General features: G+C 36.9%; 1 protein-coding gene across 1 annotated transcript in view; it reads left to right on the top strand.

The window, feature by feature from the left end:
* LOC126484757 (monocarboxylate transporter 9) overlaps window positions 1-22,452 on the top strand; it is a 694,178-nt gene that overhangs the window by 661,135 nt on the left and 10,591 nt on the right. Inside the window, exons 6-8 of the mRNA XM_050108351.1 lie at window positions 6,554-6,809; window positions 19,958-20,123; window positions 20,370-20,570. Coding sequence (XP_049964308.1) covers window positions 6,554-6,809; window positions 19,958-20,123; window positions 20,370-20,570 — 623 coding nt within the window. The remainder of the gene's footprint in view (window positions 1-6,553; window positions 6,810-19,957; window positions 20,124-20,369; window positions 20,571-22,452) is intronic.

Raw genomic sequence — 22,452 nt, 5'->3', positions numbered from 1 at the left:
GCCATCCCTGCTTAGCCACTTTGCACTTCCTGTCGATCTCATTTTTGAGACGTTTGTATTCCTTTTCGCCTGCTTCATTTACTGCATTTCTATATTTTCTCCTTTCATCAATTAAATTCAATATTTCTTCTGTTACCCAAGGATTTCTACTAGCCCTTGTCTTTTTACCTACCTTATCCTCTGTTGCCTTCACTGCTTCATCCCTCAGAGCTACCCATTCTTCTTCTACTGTATTTCTTTCCCCCATTCCTGTCAATTGTTCCCTTATGCTGTCCCTGAAACTCTGTACAACCTCTGGATTAGTCAGTTTATCCAGGTCCCATCTCCTTAAATTCCCACCTTTTTGCAATTTCTTCAGTTTTAATCTGCAGTTCATAACCAATAGATTGTGGTCAGAGTCCACATCTGCCCCTGGAAATGTCCTACAATTTAAAACCTGGTTCCTAAATCTCTGTCTTACCATTATATAATCTATCTGATACCTTTTAGTATCTCCAGGATTCTTCCATGTATACAATCTTCTTTTATGATTCTTGAACCAAGTGTTAGCTATGATTAAGTTATGCTCTGTGCAAAATTCTAACAGACAGCTTCCTCTTTCATTTCTTAGCCCCAATCCATATTCACCTACTATGTTTCCTTCTCTCCCTTTTCCTACTGTTGATTTCCAGTCACCCATGACTATTAAATTTTTGTCTCCCTTCACTACCTGAATAATTTCTTTTATCTCATCATACATTTCTTCAATTTCTTCGTCATCTGCAGAGCTAGTTGGCATATAAACTTGTACTACTGTATTAGGCATGGGGTTTGTGTTTATCTTGGCCACTATAATACGTTCACTATGCTGTTTGTAGTAGCTTACCCACACTCCTATTTTTTTATTCATTATTAAACCTACTCCTGCATTACCCCTATTTGTTTTGTATTTATAACCCTGTATTCACCAGTCCAGAAGACTTGTTCCTCCTGCCACCAAACTTCACTAATTCCCACTATATCTAACTTTAAAATATCCATTTCCCTTTTTAAATTTTCTAACCTACCTGCCCGATTAAGGGATCTGACATTCCACACTCCGATCCGTAGAATGCCAGTTTTCTTTCTCCTGATAATGACGTCCTCTTGAGTAGTCCGCGCCCGGAGATCTGAATGGGGGACTATTTTACCTCCGGAATATTTTACCCAAGAGGACGCCATCATCATTTAACCATACAGTAAAGCTGCATGCCCTCGGGAAAAATTACGGGTCTAGTTTCCCCTTGCTTTCAGCAGTTCGCAGTACTACAACAGCAAGGCCGTTTTGGTTAATGTTACAAGGCCAGATCAGTCTATCATCCAGACTGTTGCCCCTGCAACTACTGAAAAGGCTGCTGCCCCTATTCAGGAACCACACATTTGTCTGGCCTCTCAACAGATACCCCTCCATTGTGGTTGCACCTACGGTATGGCTATCTGTATCGTTGAGGAGTGCAAGCCTCCCCACCAACGGCAAGGTCCATGGTTCATGGGAGGAGGACTTAGGGATTACAATTATAAATAACCTAAATTGGAATGATCACATCAATAATATTGTGGGTAGAACAAACCAAAGACTGTGATTCATTGGCAGAACACTTAGAAGGTGCAACAGGTCTTCTAAAGAGACTGTTTACACCACACTTTTCTGCCCCTGGAGTATTGCTGTGTGGTGTGGGATCCGCATCAGGTGGGACTGACAGATGACACCAAAAAATTTCAAAGAAGGCCAGCTCGTTTTGTATTATCACAAAATAGGGGAGATAGTGCCACAGGCATGATATGTGAATTGGAATGGCAATCATTAAAACAAAGGTGTTTTTTGTTGTGATAGGATCTTCTCTTGAAATCAGAATCATCAGTTTTCTCCTCCAGTTGCAAAAACATTCTATTGGCACCCACTTACATAGGGAGATATCATCATCATGATAAAATGAGAGAAATCAGGGCTCACACAGAAAAAATTAAGTGCTCATTTTTCCTGTGCACAGTTCAAGAGTGGAATGGTAGAGAGACAGCTTGAAAGTGATTCATTGACCCCTCTGCCAGGCACTTTATTGTGAATAGCAATATAATCATGCAGGTGTAGATGTAGATGAAGTTGGTAGTTACCAGATCAAGGGAAACCTCCCAGAACGTAGGGCAGAACTTGGAAAAGCAGACTTTTGGTTTCTGGGGCAATATATCCCAGACAAAAATATAAAAGCCTGGTGTGTGTGTAAATGTAATTGTTTGTGTTTATACAGAGTAAAGTTGATGACTTGCCCGACACTTGTAGGGTACTATGTCTGGTACACTTACGAAATAGTGTTAAATATTACATTTTCCTACAAAATTTTGGATAGTCTGTAATTCCACTTGCTGTTGTTTTAGGTAAGATAGGTGTCATAGTTATTGGCCTGTAATTTCCTGGATAGTATTTGCTGCTACCTTTGTATATAGGGGTCACTTCACATTTTTTTAGACCTGTAGGAAATTTCCTTTTGTTATGGCTAAGATGATAAGAAAAGTCAAGGGCTTTATTACTCACTGCAGGCAGCATTTAATTACTCTGCTTGATGTATTGTCTAGTTTCACAGTAATTTTTGCTGTTAAACTATAAAGCATTTTTAAATTTCAGAGTCATTTGTTGCGAAATTGAATAAAAATTGTATCTTATGACAAGTACTTTGTATGCTTTTGTGACAGAATTTTGCCTCACTAATTTGTCTCCTACCCCACCATAATGTCAGTTTCAAATATTACTGACTTCCTGAGAGGCCATTGTTTTCTTCCCATTCTTCTTGTTAGTTATGTTTCTACTGTTTCTCATGTGATTATCTTCCTTTTCTCTCTTTATGTGATACTATGTGGTCTTTGTGATATTAGTAGCAGCTACCATTCCATTTTTATTGCTTTTATCATTTTTTATGTGATCTCTTCTTGTCTCTATAGGCATCATAATTTTCTTGTGTTGGTTTTACCTAGCAATATTCATATATAGTTCTTAGCTCTTCCCTCTTATTTATTACATCTGTTATGACTCATTTTTATTGTTCTTATCATTTGTATTTCTACTTACAACTGGGCATGTAATACATATGTAATATGCAATATATATATATTTTGTTGGCTAATGTTTTGTAAAATTATTCCCATATTTTACTTATGTTTGTTTGTTAAATATCAGTCCACTCATCAGACTCTGCTAATCTTTATAGGCTGACTAGGATTGCTGGCTTGTTAGTTGCAACTCTCTAAGGATTTTTCTAACTTTGCTGTCTTGTCAGATAATTCAGTTAATACCCCATAGTGATCTGCAGTGGCTATATTTAAGACTTGCACATTTTGTCTGTGATCTGGTATATTGGTTATTACATGATATGCAGTACTGTATTCACATCTTTGTATTTTAATTGCACCCTATGGGACTATTTACTAAATTATGATAATACATGTTGATTAGATCATCAGATCTCCGTGTGTAACAGATGTCTTTCAGTGAGTTCATATTTAGATTGCCTGGTGCTCCTTTACAAAATCATTCATCTGACTGGTGATCTGTATATCCATAATAGCAAATTCTTTTCTACTTTGAACATTGTCTGTACTACTGCTGATTCTGATAATGTTTCTGTACAGTTGTCCACTGAGTATGGAATGCAGTCCCCATTTCACTGTGTACATGTACTGCAACTCGTCTACCTTTATATTCAGATCTGCACAAGTAAGCCACCTTTTTGTAGTCCTGTATGTTGTAAATACTAATTTCGTTTTTCGGAATGAATTTTTCACTCTACAGTGGAGTGTGCAATGAAATCACACTTACTGGCAGATTAAAACTGTGTGTTGGACCAGTACTCAGACCGGACTCAAAACCAGGATCTTTGCCTTTAATGGGCAAGTGCTCTATCAACTGAGCTACCCAAGCATAATGCATGACCCATCCTCACAACTTTACTTCTGCCAGTACCTCATCTCCTACCTTCCAGACTTCACAGAAGATCTCCTACGTAACTGGCACTCCTCGAGGAAAGGATTTTGCGGAGATGTGGCTTAGCCAAAGCCTGACAGATTGTTTCCAGAACGCATTTTTCAATCTGCAGTGGAGTGTGCACAGATATGAAATCTCCTGGCAGATCAACACTGTGTGCCAGACAGGGACTCATACCCAGGAGCTTTGCCTTTTGTGGGCATCTAATTTACATGATACACACTGTTTGTTCTGATGTAAAATTCTTACAGTTGAAACATGTTTTATATGTATATCTAAATATTTTATGAAACCTTTTTTCTCAGCTACTGGTACCAACAATCTTGATCCTTCATATATTTGTATTTATTTCTCTTTTCCTCAATTTTGCTGGCAGCTTCTCTGCTGGCCATAATGCTTTTTCCTCTGGCGAGGAAAGTGTTATTTCTTCTTCTTCCTCTTCTCCTTCTCCTCCTTATGCAGGGCAGAGTGATGTTTCTTCTTTTTTTCCTTTTATTGTAAGCCTGTGATAGTCCTTCATTTTCATGAGAGAGTGATGATGCCTCTTCTTCTGAGGGAGACAGAGATGTTTCATCCTCTTCTGCAGGGCACAGTGGAGTTTCTTCTTTTTGCTTCATCCTGAGTTTGTGATGATCCCTCTTTGCATGTAGATAGTGACAGCACTTCTTTTCCTTTTGTTGTTGACAGTAGGATTGGCTATGTATTTGTTGTCTTGAGCAGTTAATATTTTCCAGTATTTCTTTGTGCGTACCATAACCGTTTTGCCAAAATTCTTCCTGTGCAGGCCATGTTTCATAAAATGGTCTCCTGCTGAGCTTGTAGCTTCAGTAAATGTTATATCTTGAAAACTTCTACAGATCTAGGATTTTCTGTTTGTGCTGATAATTTCTTTACTTATATGTGAACCTTCATTTACACCATGCCTCTGTGGAACACCTACAACAAAAGCATTTGAATGTGAGTTTCTTTTCTTTTTTGTCAATGTTTTACCAGCTTTTAGCACTTTGCATAGAAGGGCATTAGGCTTCATAGGGGCAAGTACTTTGAATTTCATTTGCATGGTTGCCATAATACCTGCTGAGCCTCTTCCATGGCTATCAGAAAATTCTCCCTTCTTATTTTTCATATTTAATTACTCATTTCATAAGTACTTTGCCTCTTCTTAAATCTTCAAAACACTTGCTGGTGACGGAAGTTCATTTTTCATTTTTACTTGTTTGAGTGCAACTCCATTTGGTGACAGCAGGTCAGATTTATTTGTTATTTGGAGTTAAAAAATTTTCTCACTTGATTTTGCATGCCAGCTTATTTTAGGCCTAAGAAATGGGTGAATTTATGTGTTTTGTTCTTCTTTAAGATTTTGAAACATTTTTTCAAATTAATCGAGTATCATTTAGCAACCAAAATGTCCTGTTCTAATGCATACATTAAATTTTCTTCCCATGCAGCATCATATTTTGCTGATGCCATTGATTGCCAATCACTGTGAATTACAGTACAGTACCATCACATTCTGTCCACCTCTGAAGCTGGCGCTATCTGCCATGTTGGGGATAACTGGTTCCTTTCAAATTTCCTTTTGACTGCCCCTATTATTTTTGAAGTTTGAGATCTTTGTTGTTTTAAGCTGATAAAGTCTTCACTTCTTGTGGTGGAGTACCATTTCTGCTTGGCCTGTTTTCTAAACAATAATGCTTTTTCATGTTGTTCATTCGACCATCTTTGTTTTTATGTCTTTTGTCTAGTGCTATTTCAAGGGCTGTTTTGACTAGTTTTGTTTTAATCTTCTCCCAGGCTTCTGAATCTATATTTAGCCATTGCTGAAATTCTTGTTTCTTCACTTTTTTGCTTCAGTATCAATTTTTTAATCCTAGGCTCTTCTCTTGGAATCTTTGTTTGTGGAATAAATTTCGTTTTTATTGTGATTTGTGATTAGACAGTGATCTGTTTCTATATTTGTACACTTTCTAACTTTTGTGCTCATGATTTCTTTTTGATTATTAAAAGATATAGTTGCATGGTTGATGTGAGCTTCTCCTACATCTGTATTAGGCAATTTCCAAGCTTTTTGTTTTATAGGATGTTTCTTAAAATTTATGGACACTAATTTGAGATTGAAGCTTCTGCACATTACTATTAGTCATAGCCACATTACTCTATTTTTATATAAATCAATGTAAAAAGAATTTGTATACATTTTATAAAAGTGTACTAACAAATCCCACATGAAAGTGGCGAAAATCATAGAAATTAGTTTTTCACTAGTTAGATCTCTCACACTTAGCAAAAGTCAATAGTCTTTTTCCTTGTTTATGGAATATTCTGTTGGTACTTGGAGGAAGATTGACTTATTGAGAACTTAATTGCACAATATTGATGTTCCACAATAATATTTATAGTTTATTACTAACTGGATTCCAGCTTTCTAGGCCATCCTCAGTTGATAGCAGCTTCATTAAAATTACCAGAAAATGTTATTGTGGAACATTAATACTGCATAGGCTATTTAAGTTTTTAATTTTTTTCTTGTGGTTAATAAAGTAATTTATTTCTTCTATCTAGGTCTGCAAACCTACTGTCTGAACAGAAAAAAGTTTCGAGCAACAATCATCTACCTCCTGCATATGTGGCTGAACCAGCAGAAGAACAACATGAAAAATCAACTATCTGTGGATGTATACCTTGTTCACCTGAGGCAAAAGAAACATGGACAGAAATGTTAGACTTTTCCCTCCTGAAGGATGTTATATTCATCCTATTCGCAGCCTCAAACTTCCTTACCAGTATTGGGTTCAACATACCATATGTGTATATTGTGGTAATGTATTAATTATTTTAATTTTAACAAATATTATTAACTTTGTGATAACTACATTAATAATGAAGGTAATTGAAGAATCGAACAATCTTGAATTCTCTCTGTGGTGGGACTGTATAGTGAGGACCTGTATATATCCTGTTGGAAGAGCATTTGTTATAATTTATAGTGAATATTTGTGTCATAGCAGGACTCAAATTGGACCTTCTGCTTAATGCAAGCAGTTGCCTTAACCATTTAGGCCATCCAAGCATGCTTCCCACCTGACTAAAATTCCCAGCCAGTTACATACTACTAGCATAGCATCACCTATCCATGAACACATCACTTGCCACATAAAAATGAAAAAGCTTGCATACTTTGTCTACTTTCATTCCATAATGTCATATGGTATAATACTTTGGGTTAACTCTTCAAGTCAAACAAAAGTTTTCAGAGTCCAAAAGCGTGTAATACGTATTATTTGTGGAGTAAATTCACGGACGTCCTGTAGAAACCTCTTCAAAGAACAAGGTATACTAACTTCTGCCTCTCAGTATATTTACTCATTAATGAAATTTGTCCTAAATAATATATCTCTTTTTCCAACAAACAGCTCAGTTCATACATACAATACCAGGAACAAAAATGATCTGCACACGGACTTAAAAGCACTTACTTTAGTTCAAAAAGGGGTCCACTACTCAGGAACACACATCTTCAATAATTTGCCAGTAAACATAAAAAAATTAGTTACAAATAAAGATCAGTTTAAAAGGAGCCTGAAAGACTTACTAGTGGCCAACTCCTTCTACTCCATTGACGAATTTTTTAATAGAAACAAATGATGTATTGTATATATTTATACTATTAGTATTGTTATTTCAGCTTAAAAAGAAAATTGACATGTTCCACATCCACGAGGATCTCCTCAGCACGGACCCATGGAACGAAAAACTAATCTAATCTAATCTAATCTTCCCATAAGAGGTCAGACTCGATGTGCGGCCATGTTGAAAGAATGGATCTTTGGTCATCACACCTTACTTATATATACATGTGTGATGTCTGTTCCTGTGGACATGGCTGAAAGAACAGATACTACACATTTATAATATAATATTTCTCAACTTCATTAAATGCTTAAAATAGGAGTGGTGAATGGTGACAGATGTGAATTAGCATTCAATTACTGTAGGTAAAATGTAGGTTTTTAAATAAGGATTTAAACATAAAAAAACTGTCATGCATTTGAAATGTAAATTTTTTGATTAAGTTGCCAGCTAATTGGGCTCAAATTTCATCCGTGGCCCATGTAAGGTGGTAGATACATGATGGGGCACATGCACATTTTGCTGCCAATGGAAGTCAACATCTACATCCTAATATTGTGTAATGATATGAATAATAGAGGGAAACATTCCATGTGGGAAAAATATATCTAAAAACAAAGATGATGAGACTTACCAAACAAAAGTGCTGGCAGGTCGATAGACACGCAAACAAACACAAACATACACACAAAATTCTAGCTTTCACAGCCAACGGTTGCTTCGTCAGGAAAGAGGGAAGGAGAGGGAAAGACAAAAGAATGTGGGTTTTAAGGGGGAGGGTAAGGAGTCATTCCAATCCCGGGAGTGGAAAGACTTACCATAGGGGGAAAAAAGGACATGTATACACTCGCGCACACACACACACACACATATCCATCCGCACATACACAGACACAAGCAGACATTTTCAAATGTCTGCTTGTGTCTGTGCGGTTGGATATGTGTGTGTGTGTGTGTGTGTGTGTGTGTGTGTGTGTGTGTGTGTGTGTGTGTGTGTGTGCGCGTGTGCGCGTGTGTGCGCGCGGACGAGTGTATACCTGTCCTTTTTTCCCCCTAAGTAAGTCTTTCCGCTCCCAGGACTGGAATGACTCCTTACCCTCTCCCTTAAAACCCACGTCCTTTCGTCTTTCCCTTTCCTTCCCTGTTTCCTGACGAAGCAACTGTTGGTTGCGAAAGCTAGAATTTTGTGTGTATGTTTGTGTTTGTTTGTGTGTCTATCGACCTGCCAGCGCTTTTGTTTGGTAAGTCTCATCATCTTTGTTTTTAGATATACTAATATTGTCTAAGATGGATAGATCAAACAGTGCTTGTACCTTGGACTCAAAGATCATCTGACCTCAGTGCTTTGGACTTCTCCATCTGTGGTCATCTCTGAAGCGAAGTGCACAGCACTCCTGTTAATAAAGTTGAAGAACTGGAGAAGCAAAATGCACAGTCTTCTCAAGATTTACTAGATGATGTGGTGGCTTTTGAAAGATTTCATAAGTCATTGCAAAGTTGAGTGCAATATTGCATCAAAATGTATGACAAATGGGACACCCCCTTTAACAACTATGAGTGAACAGTAAATTATATTGTGTAACATTTTGAAGCAGTATTGTGTTAATAACTGATTGTCGATCCAGGTTTAAAAATTCAGATAGCCTATTTAATCAGTGGTTAAAAATAGAATGCCTTTAATATACTTTAAATGTATGCAGGTTGCTGATTTCTGTTATTGCATCTGCGAGAAGTTACAAATTTTTGAATCCAAATTCTTGGCCAAATTTTGAAAACTGATACAAACCCTTTGTGAAATTGAAGTTCCATTTAGGGCATGGTGTTCTCTATTTTTATCATTATTGAAAGAAATGTCAAAATGGAGATGTGACAGGATTATGTATATGACTACAAAGCTCAACATGCTTTTCAGCAGAATGTTCAGTGAATGACACTAAATTATGTTCATCTACTCCATTTATGTTGCTATCCAGTCACTTCCAGGAAACTCACAATGAAATCCAAGCCACAGACCAACTTATAATTTTGCGTAGATACAAGGCATTGTCAGAAATCCTATGACAGACTGGTGATCGAAGTCCAGACATTTGTATCTCCCATTGAGGTATTGAACCACACTATTATGTTTCTTAGCTTGGAACTTCAAGTTACTTATCAAGATACATGACTCTCCTCTGGTCTCTTGGTATTAATGTAGACTATTCACTTTAATTGTTACTTAATCTGATGTTGAAATTATGTATGTACCTGGTTCATGAAACTCGTTTACATAGTCAAACAATGGAAAATCCAGGATGGAATGTAACAATATGATGAGATGGAAAGTTGCTACACACCATATAGTGGAGATGCTGAGTCGCAGATAGGCACAACAAAGAGATTTTCACACTTAAAGCTTTCAGCCAATGGCCATTGTCAACAATAGACATGCACACACACACACACACACACACACACACACACACACACACGCACACATACACACACACACACACACACACACTCACTCAAATGCAACTCGCACACGACTGCAATCTCAGGCAACTGAAACCATACTGTGAATAGCAGCATCATTGCATGATGGGAGGGGCAAGTGGGTGGGGGAAAGGAGGAGGCTGGAACGGGGAGGGGGAGGGATAGTATGCTGGGAATGGTGATGGCGGGCTGCTGCAGGTTGGGCGACAGGCAGGGGAGATGGGGACCGCGGCAGGGGGGGGGGGGGGGGGGGGGGAGAGGAGGAGGAAGAAGGAAGTAGTGGAAAAGGAGAGACATGAAAGAAGGAATAGAGAGAAAAATAAAATAAATAAATAAAAAATAATAAATTAATAAAAAAAATAGAAGTCCCTTCTGTACAGCCCAGCCACCCATGGTCGTTGCATTTGCAGTGATGAGTGGTTCCTCTCAAAATATACTGAGGGTCTCACTGAAGCCTTCACTGATCATAATTATCCTTCCAACCTTGTACAAAAACAAATCTCCCGTACCTTATCTTTCCAGTCTCCCACCACCTCCCAAAGCCCCACTGTCCGGCCACCGAGGAGTGTTCCCCTCGCAACTCAGTACAATCCAAGACTGGAGCAACTGAATTACATTCTCCACCAGGGTTTCAATTACCTCTCATTGTGCCCTGAAATGAGAAATGTCTTGCCCAATATCCTTCCCACACCTCCCAGAGTAGTATTCCACTGTCCACCAAACCTACACAATATACTCATCCATCCTTACACAACCCTGGCTCTCAATTCCTTACCTCATGGCTCATACCCCTGTAACAGACCTAGATCCAAGACCTGTCCCATACATCCTCCCACCACCACCTACTCCAGTCTGGTCACTAACATCGCCTACCCCATCAAAGACAGGGCTACCTGTGAAACCAGTCATGTGGTCTACAAGCTAAGCTGCAACCACTGTGCTGCATTCATGTAGGCATGACAACCAACAAGCTGTCTGTCCACATGAATGGCCACCGGCAAATTGTGGCCAAGAAACAAGTGGGCCACCCTGTTGCTGAACACACTACCAAACATGATATCCTTCATTTCAATGACTGCTTCACAGCCTGTGCCATATGGATCCTTCCCACCAACACCATCTTTTCTGAATTGCGCAGGTGGGAACTTTCCCTGCAATATATCCTATGTTACCATAACCCTCCTGGCCTCAACCTTTGTTAGTCGCTGTCCTCACCCATCCAGCCCCTTCCCTGCTCCCATTCCAGCGCTACACAGCCGTCATTCCACCACCACACCCAGCCTTTATTTATTTATTTTTATTTATTTTATTATTTTATTTATTTCTCTCTATTTCTGTTTACGTAGTTCTTTTGTGGATCTTTAAAGGTTAAGTAAAACAGACACATTACACTGACATGTAAACAGGAAAGATAATCTAACTTCAATTTAGACCAGGAAACATATTTCAGAAACTTTAATATATTGACATTGCACTCTATTAATCTCCTTAATTAATACGATTAGCTCATGTCTCTCATTCCAACAACATCTACATCTATACTTTACAAACCACTGTGAAGCAAATGGCACAATGTACTACTTATTAGGGCTTTATGCCATTTAATTCATATGTGGAGTGCTGGAAGATTGAATGCTGAAACACATCTGTGCAAGCTTTAATTAATCTAATCTCGTCTTTGTCATCCCTTTAGGAGTGACAAGTAGAGATTTGTAGATTGCTCACTTCAAGTTGGTTCTTGAAACTTCATAAGTAGGGTTTCAGGGGACAGTTTGCATCGATCTTCGTCTACTAACTCAGTTTTCTCAGCCCTCCCATGTATCAAACAAACCTGTGACCATTCACACTGCTCTTCTTTGTATACATACAATATCTGCTGTTAGTCCTATGTGGTACAGGTCACACACATATAAGCAATATTCTAGGATGGGTTGCAAGAGTGAATCTTGGTAGAAATGTAGAAGGATCCTGAAATTCTATAGGAGGAATAAGAAGTTTTCATCTTCAACCATTTCTCTGTTTTCCACTAGGATCTTATGAAAGCTTCAGTTTTCAAAGAACTTAAAACCCAGTCTGTTCTCTGTATTTTAAACTGTTCACTTACTGTTCTATAACCAAGTCTGAATTCCAAGGAAAACTAAAAATATACCTTGTTAGTCCTTCCTTCTATAAATTTTATGACTACTGAAAACTTTAGTGATTTCTAAGATTTTCATCGTGAGACTGATTGATGATTCAGGCTTCTGGCTGAGTTAATGATTCTGTGTTAAGCTCAATATTTCTATGTATAACTTACTTGTATTCTGCAGGTACTCTGAGCACTGGTTTTGTGTAGGCTTAGTGCCTAAGCTACATCCATTCTGTGGAGTTGGCAAAACACATATGAACACTGCTCAGAGCACTTAAGAAGAGAACTTTATCAATTACTGAAACATTATGCACAAGATTCAGTTGGCAGTTTGTGTAAATACCTTAAGCATTTATCAATTAAAACCACTCATTCACAGTAAGACACTTAAAAATTGTTCGTGGTAAAGAAATATTTATTCTTACAGCATTAAGGAACTGTTATTTTGTTCATAAAAATTGTTAGAGTTTTAGAGTCTTGTCAACAGCAGTAAATAAACAGCAGTTAATTAATGTAATAGCGTAATAGCAGCTTTTTTAAATTTATTTTCAAAGTAGTGCATTTTTTGCTGTGTCAATCTAACATGTGTGCTTAAACTGTTTAGGGCAGTTTAGTCAGTGATAGCCACTCACTCTAATTCTCACAGTAAATTTATCAACTAGGATACCTAAATACTCTTAGACAGTCATTAATAATATCATTATAGACAAATCAAAGTGACAAAATCACAACACAAAACCAATAATCAACAGCCTATCAGGCTACAAAATGTAGCTCCTCATTCTAGGTGTAAGTACTGAGCAGGTAAAAGGCCTCCTAAATCTGAGTACAGAAGAAGAGTTAACCTACCAACATTATGAATTTCCTCGAAGAAAACTGCCTATTGACAAACAGTCAACATGGGTTTAGAAAACATCATTCCGAAACACAACTAGCTCTTTATTAACATGAAGTGTTGAGTGCTACTGCCAAGGGATTTCAGATCGATTCTGTATTTCTGGATTTCCGGAAGGCTTTTGACACTGTACCACACAAGTGGCATGTAGTGACATTGTGTGCTTATGGAATATCATCTCAGTTATGTGACTGGATTTGTGATTTCCTGTCAGAGAAGTCACATTTCATAGTAATTGATGGAAAGTCATCGAGTAAAACAGAATTGATTTCTGGCATTCCCCAGGGTAGTGTTAGAGGCCCTTTGCTGTTTCTTATCTATAAAAACGATTTGGGAGACAATCTGAGCAGCCGTCTTAAGTTGTCTGCAGATGATGCTGTTGTTTATCAACTTATAAAGTCATCAGAAGATCATAACAAAATGCAAAACGATTGGGAATAGTTATCTGAATGGTGCAAATAGTGACAGTAGACCCTATATAACGAAATGTATGAGGTCATCAAAAGGAATTCATTGAATTTTGGTTACACCATAAATCAGTCTATTCTAAAAGCTTTAAATTCAACTAAATACCTAGGTATTACAATTACGAACAACTTAAATTGGAAGGAACACATACAAAATGTTGTGGGGAAGGCAAAACAAAGGCAGTGTTTTATTGGCAGGACACTAGGAAAAAGTAACAGATCTACTAAGGAGACTGCCTACACTACACTTGTCCATCCTCTTTTAGAATACTGCTGTGCAATGTGGGATCCTTACCAGATAGGACTGACAGGGTACATCGAAAAAGTTCAAAGAAGGGCAGCATGTTTTGTATTATTGGAAATATGGGAGAGAGTGTCACAGAAATGATACAGGATTTGGGCTGGACATCATTAAAAGAAAGGCGTTTTTCATTGCAATGGAATATTCTCACAAAATTCCAATCACCAACTTACTCCTTTGAATGCAAAAATATTTTGTTGACACTGACCTACATAGGGAGAAACGATTATCACAATAAAATAAGGGAAATCACAGCTTGTACGGAAAGATATAGGTATTCGTTCTTTCCGCACGCTATACAAGATTGGAATAATAGAGAATTGTGAAGGTGGTTTGACGAACCCTCTGCCTGGCACTTACATGTGATTTGCAGAGTATCCATGTAGATGTAGATGTAGATGTAGATGTAGATGTAGATGAAATGTTTAAGTAACTGGCAAAAGATATGAATTGGGAATATGTTTACAGTGCTCATGACTGAATAAAAACTACAACACTTTCACTGAAATAAAGGTGTCCTGTAGGACAAAAAACAGCTCCAATGGTGTCAGTTTAGCTCTTACAAAGAATACTGCAGAATATTAAGCAAAGTAATCAAGACATGTACATAAATTTGCTGTGAGGAAAAGATAGCAATATGAAACAACAAAATAAAAACAACATGGAATATAGTGAAAGAGGAGACTGCTGTAACTAGAAATGTACAGTAAGAGACAGCTTTAAGGGTACATAATACATTGGTAACAGATTGGTGTAGTGTGGCAGATCTCTTTAACAAGTACATTATATTTGTCGCTGATAAGGTAGGATTGTCAGGACCAGTAAACAATGCCCTAGAATATCTGAGACTAGCTTTGACAGAAAGCTTCACTTAGATGGATGTGGCACTCACTTCATCAAATGAAGTAACTTCCATAATAAAAGCTTTAAAACCTAGGCATTCTAGTTGTTTGATGAAACATCAACAAAGTTTGTTAAAGAGTGTTCTAGTGAGTTCAGTAAAATCTTAAATTATTTGTGCAATAAGTCTTATCACTGAAACATTTCCTGACTGACTGAAATATGTTGAAATTAAACCTCTGTTCAAGAAAGGGATAAAGAAATGCCACCAAGCTGCAGACCAGTTTCTTTTTTGCCAGCATTCTCAAAGAAATTTATAAAAGGTAATGTAGAGGCAGCTTTTTAATCACAAATAACATACATTCCAAAATACATTTTGGATTTATGAAGGCTTCTGACAATGCTATTCACACATAAAGTGAGTATGTACTTAATTCATTAGATAATAATTTACAGGTTACAGGTGTTTTCCATGATTTGTCAAAGGCATTTGACTGTGTGAATCACAACATACTTTCAACTAAATTAGGGTACTGTGGCTTCACTGGCAATGCTGAAAAATGGTTCTACACATATCTCGAAAATGGAAAACAAAGGGTTTCATTACGAGAAACTGAAGCTATAGTCATCATCAGATTGGGAAATAATGACATGTGGGGTCACACAAGGGTCCATCTTAAGGCCATTGCTTTTCCTTGCTTGCATAATGACCTCTTATCAGTTATATTCCCAGAAAAAGTGTTTCTTTTGTTTACAGATAATAGAAGTATTGCAATGAATAGCAAGTTAAACATAGTTTTAGAAAGGGCTGCTAAAGACATTTTCATTAACATTAAAAAATGAGTTACAGGCAACTTACTGTTGTTAATTTTGAAAGACTCACTACATGTGGTTCAGAACATGTAAGAGGTTCACACCCAGCATATGCAGAAGTATGAACAAGTGCAGATAGATTAGATGTACTTTTCATTCCAATATATTCATAGTTAGGAGATCTTCCAGGATGTAGAACACATCAAAAAACAAGAATACACAATAAATATTTACAATTAAAAACAAATGTGCTAATGTACCTTTCACAAATTATAATGAAATGGTTCTCAGGGATGTGGAATAAGCCAAAAAATTTCAAACAATTTTTGTTTACAAGGTAACATCTTATTTACAATAACTGCATTACTGTGCCATACTTATACAGAAGCCAGACTGTACATATTGCTCACATTATTTGATATTATTAACAACATTTACACATTATTTGGTTCTACTACAAAATTCATCAATGGAGGAGAAGCAGCTGACCACCAATAACTCCCTTAGACTCCTCTTAAACTGAAATTTAACTGCTAATAAACTTTTTATGGCTGCTGGCAAGTTACTGAAAATGTATGTTCCTTAATAAATGATACCTTTCTGGACTAAATCTTTGTGAAGATTATTCATATTTCTGTTGTTGATTTCATGATCTGAGCGTTGGTTTGAAAAAGAGGCATGTATTTAAAGACAAATTTCATTAAGTAATAAAGATATTGGGAAGCAGCAATTAGTATCCCTAGTTCCCCAAACAGGCCTCTATAGGATGTTCTTCTACATCTACAATTATTATTCTTCCAATCTGATCCTCATGATCCCTATGTGAGCAACACTTAGGGGATTCAAGTGTACTCATAGATTGATCATTTAAAGCCAGTTTTTGAAACTTGGTTAACAGACTTTCTCGCGATAGTTTATGTCTTATCTTCAAGAGTCTTCCAGTTCAGTTTCTTCAGTATGTGTGTGACACACTCTCATGGAATAAACAAACCTTTGACCATTTGTGCTGGCCTTCTCTGTATATGTTCATTATACCCTGTTAGCCCTTTTGCTACAGGTCCCACACACTTGAGCAATATTCTAGAACCAGCTACACAAGTGATTTGTAAGCAATCTTCTTTGTAGACTGACTGCACTTATCCAGTATTCTATCAATAAATTGAATTCTACCACTTGTTTTGCCCACGACTGAACCTATGTGACCATTTCACTTCTGTCCGTACAAAAGTGTTTCACCCAGGTATTTGTATGAGTTGGCCAATTCCCGTGGTGACTCATTGATATTGTAGTCATAGGATACTACTTTTTTTTTCATTTTGTAAAGTGCACAATTTTACATTTATGAACATTTAAAGCAAGTTTCCAGTCTTTGCACAACTTTGAAACCATATCAAGATCTGACTGAATGTTTATGCAGATTCTTTCAGGTAGTACTTTGTTATAGATAACTGCATCATCTGCAAAAAGCTTGCTGTCACTATTAATGATTAATGTTATTTGTAAGATCATTAATATACAACATGAACAGCAAGGATCCTAGCACACTTTCCCGGGCTTACCTTATTTTACATCTGACGACTCTTCTCCATCCAAGATAACACGCTGTGTCCTCCTTACCAAAAAGTTTTCAATCCAGTCACAAATTTCACTTGATACTCCATATTATCATCCTTTTGACAGTATGCATAGGTGTGGTACTGAGTCAAATGCTTTTCAGAAATTAAGAAATACTGCATCTACCTGATTGCCTTGATCCTAAGCGTTCAGCATGTCATGTGAGAAAAGTGAGAGCTGGATTTCACACAATTGATGTTTTCAGAATCCATGCTGGTTGGCACTGAGGAGGTCATTCTGTTCAAGTTACCTCATTATGTTTGGGCCCTGGAGATTTATTCAGTTTTAATGATTTGAGCTGTTTCTCAACACCACTGTGACTGATACTGATTTTATTCATTCTTTCAGTGGTACGAGGATTAAATTGGGGCAGTTTTTCTGGGTTTTCCTTTGTAAAGGAGCATTTAAAGTCATAGTTATGCATTTTAGCTTTTGCTTTGCTAGCCTCAATTTCAATTCCTGTCTCATTTGCTAGGGACCGGACACTAACTTTGGTGCCACTAACAGCCTTTACATATGACCAGAATTTCTTTGGGTTCTGTGAAAGATTGTTTGACAATATTCTGCTCTGGTAGTCATTGAAGGCATCATGCATTTATCTCTTGACAACCAAACACTTTGTTTTAAATTTATTATGCTCTGTTTCTTTAGAAGTTTATTTACAGTGACCGTATACCATGGAGGTTCCCTTCCATTACGAACTGTTCTAATAGGTACATATCTGTCCAGTGCATGATCAACTATTCTTTTAAACATGAGCCAGAATTCCTCTACATGGTGCCACCTTGTGCTGAAAGTTTCAAGTTTCTCATTTAGATATGACACTACGCTTGTTTTAGTTGTTCTTCATACTTTTGTAATCATTGTTTCCATAACAGCATCATAGTCACTGATAACAGTTTTGATGTTGGCATCTTTGAAGATCTATTTGTTGCTGTTAGATCCAATATATTTCCATCATGAGTGGGGTTCCTAACTATTTGTTCTAGGTAGTGTTTTCAGAGAATGCATTTAGTAATTTTTCACAGGATGTTTTATCATGCCCAACACTAACAAAACTGCAATTTTCCCAATTAATTGTTGGATGATTAAAGTCTCCACCAACGATTAGAGTATGACTGGGAACTTACATACAAATGGACTGAGGTTTTCTCTATGCTTTTCAGTTACATCAGGAGATAAGTCTGATGGGCAGTAGAAGGATCCATTTATCATTTTATGCCCACCCCTGATGCTGAGCCTTGCCCAAATAAGTTCACATGCAGCTTCAGATCTCTGTGGATCTGAGTTTCTTGTCTGTTGCAACAAATACACCACCTCCATTTCCCATTTGCCTATCCTTTCAATATACACTTAATTTTTTCCTAAAAATCTCACTGCTATCACGTTCAGGTCTCAACCAGCTTTTCGTACCTAGTACTACAAGAGCTTCACTGCTTTTTATGAGCACTTCAAACTCTGGCACTTTCTTGAGTTCACATTCCTGTTTTGTGTTTTTTTAGGACTCAGAAAGCTTTAGCCTGGCTTGATGAGTTACCCCAAAAAATAACCCCTTGTGGTATTATGGAATGAAAGTAAGCATAGTATCTTAGCTTTTTTAAATTTTTATATCACCTATGTCAGAGAACATTCACACTGTAAATAGAGATTTGTTTTACAACAGTTCTGTGATATGCTCCTCCCTCTTGAATTTATTATCAAGCTGTAACCCCAAGAATTTAACACTATCAAATTCTTCCATCTGCTTTTCATCGTATCTTACACATAATGTGATGAGAAACCTCTTTACAAGTTATAAATTGCGTATGGCTTTTTTCTTTTTTTTTTTTTTAACATTTAGTGATGAAGAATTGATTAAGAACCATGTATTAATGTCCATGAAAATTTCATTAACTGATCTTTCTTAGACAGTGTCACATTCCTAAGGCTGCAAATTGATAATAAATTCAGTTAGGAGGAGGATACCAGAGAACTGCTGAAAAGTCTAATCATATTTTTGTTTGCAGCGCAAATATTGTCAGACATAGGTGACATGAAGGTTGCTTCCTTTCATTCCATAATGTCATATAGTATCATATTTTGGGATAACTTTCCAAGTCAAGCAAAAGTTTTCAGAATGCAAAGGCATGTAACCTACATTACTTATGGTGCGATTTTATGAACGTCCTATAGAAACCTGTTCAAGGAACTTGGTATACTACCTACTGCTTCTCAGTATATTTATTCTTGAATGAAGCTTATTGTAAATAATATATCCTTTCTTCCCAATAATCAGCTCAGTTCCCAAAATCAATACTATGGACAGAACAAAACAAACTACATTAGCTACATAAGACACTTAATGTCACCAAAAAATGGGCCCACTGTTTCAGGAATACATATTTTCAATAAATTGCCAGCAAGCATAAGACATTTAGCTACAATAAAGTTCAATTGAAGAGGTGCCTGGAAGATTTACTTGTGGCTAATCCTTTTTATTCCATTGACAAACTTCTAAACAGAATAATTTGATACACTGTGTTGTTATTATCATCATTATTGTTGTTGCTTGTACTTCAGGTTGAAAGCCACTGGGCATGATGAGCAAATTAATACTATTTTTTATTAAATTTTAAGTTGCATTTGACATGATCAATCATTAATTTCTTCTTTTGTCTCAGCACAGATCAAGACAAATCCAGCCCAATAAGCTCTTTCAAAATTTACACTTACAAGTGGAAAACCCCAAGTTATAAGGCAATAAAACTGTTGTATTTACCATATGTTCAAATAGAAAATTAATATACCCTTTTTCTTTCTGCAGGTACAAGCTGAGAAACAAGGAATATCGAAAGAGTCAGCCAGTTACCTTCTCTCTGCTGTTGGTATAGCTAATACAGTAGGTCGTGTGCTTTTAGGCTACATTTCAGATAAGCCATGGGTCAATCGGTTGTATATATATAATGGGTGTCTTGCAATTTGTGGCATAGGTATGCAATGCTCATTCTTATTATAAATAGTCAAATATTTTCTATTATTGGAAATAGTAAGTAGCTTCTTTATGTAAATATACTATTAAGATTCTTCATCAAATATGAAACTTTTGACCTTCACTGGGTAATGTATTATAGAATGTTCACTATATGAACTACACAAAATAGTTTAGTATTGATTTTTCTGCCTCTGTTAAATGTGTTACAGTAAAGAACTCATATGTTGTTATTTTGTACTTACAGCAACAGCTATGAGTGTGCTCTGCCATGATTTCTATTCAATGGCATTCTACTGCTGTGTGTTTGGTTTTACAATTGGAGCCTATGTTGGGCTAACCTCAGTTATTCTTGTTGATCTTCTTGGTCTTGACAAGCTCACAAATGCCTTTGGAATCCTCTTGCTCTTTGAAGGTGTTGCTTCACTTTTGGGGCCTCCCATTGCTGGTAAGTTTCATAAAGTAATCTCAGATAACCACAGGAAGTTCTACACGTAGCACTGTTCTTTGAATCATAGACTCTCTTAGTGTTTAACCATACTTAGTTCGTAATTGTGGCACCCAGTTACAGATGAAGTTGTGGCAAAATACTTAGAAAATAAAATATGGTAACTGTCATTATTTGTCACAGCTATCATGAGTACTGCATATACTTTAATTTGAGGTTTCCAAAGTTGTCAGTATGTCTTGAAACGTTTCAGAGAACAGTCAGACACCAATTATTAGAATTTTTTTATTATTGTCAGTCTATTTAAAAAAAAAAAAAAATTTCTAAGTTTCTTATGATTGCTTATATCTTGCCAAAAGAAATGGTAACATTCAATCAGAGAAAGTTTTTACAGAAATTTGTTGAAAGCATCTTGATATTTTCAGTTCATTTTTTATTTATGTAGATGTCAGAAATGACAGAGTCCTTTCACAGATGCACAATTCACCAATGAGGCAAAAATGATGTTGCCACCCTCCTCCACACGCACGCGTGCATGTATGCACACACACACACACACACACACACACACACACACACACACACACACACACACACACACAGACACTGTTCCTTTGAAAGTTTTCCTTCTCCATCCTTCCACTATCTGAGCTTATGCTCCATCTCTAAGACCTCATTGTCAATGGGATGTTAAATACTAATCTGCTCCTCCTCCTCCAACTTGTTACATGTAACCAGTAACATACATAATCTGCAAAGAGAATGGAGATTACATCTCAAAACTGGAGTGTTCAAAAATTCATCTATTTACCATTTTCATGTGATGTAGCTCTTTTTCTTTTTTTTCTTTTGTAGCTTGATAGCCATAGCTCAGATTCCTTATATTTTCCTCTATAACTGCCCAAGAAACCTATTGGAGAAGGACAAGGTTATACATAACACACTGAATCCTGTAATGGAAAGTAAAGAAATTGTGATGATCAAACCAACCATTAGGCTGAGGACTGCTTTGCTTTTCATAGGATTTAAGTATAATGCTGTAACTAGTGACTTAAGATGCTGTTGTGTTTAAGATAGAAACAGTATTACAAAATTGTAGATAACATGTTTCTAGGTCATTAGTTTAAAAGAATTAAAAGCCCTCAGCAATAAAATAAGAAAAACACTTTGGAAAAAAACTGTGGCAAAACAATATTTTTCGAAATGTAGAGAAAAATTAGAATTTTCAGTGACTGTTGCTCCGCAAAATAGTGGAGAATCCACCTTTCAACAATTTTGCTTTGGCTATTGGCCACAGTGACAATCAACCCAAATCTTATCAATAATGTGAATCTTCCTGCTTTCCTGATTAATATGTCCAAAGTCTCAAGTCTGCCACCACATCACATTTTGTGTGTACCACAATATTTCTTCCAGGGAACTGCTCAGCATCATCAGATGGTGACTACTTGTTTCTGCTGGCAAGTAGCAACTTCTGATGTCTGCACTATTATGGTCTGTTATGGGGGTGTTGTTTGAAAGTGGTGCATGTGCAATCAAGTCGCTTTCAGACAGATGACAGGAGTGTGTTCGAGGTCTCCTACTGGGAGCTGATCTGTGGCCTTACACACATGCACTGAGGTTCACTGGGTCTGGAAGCTAAATCAAAATTGTTGCTAGATGTAACCCCCTCCCCCTCTATGTTAACAGTGTAATTGTAATCAGACATTCTTGTTTTTTCCTATATTTAATCGCAGCAAGCATGGGTGCCAAGTGCTGGTGCACAACCCTATTAAAAATACAGAATAACAAGACTTTCCAATGACAGGCACACTGCAACATAGTAGAGGATCCATCTACCAAACAATTTGGGTTTGGTTCCCAGCCACAACACCACACAGCA

The sequence above is a fragment of the Schistocerca serialis genome, chromosome 6 (assembly GCF_023864345.2).
Source record: "Schistocerca serialis cubense isolate TAMUIC-IGC-003099 chromosome 6, iqSchSeri2.2, whole genome shotgun sequence".
NCBI lineage: Eukaryota > Metazoa > Arthropoda > Insecta > Orthoptera > Acrididae > Schistocerca > Schistocerca serialis.
This window is presented reverse-complemented; position numbering and strand designations above follow the sequence as displayed.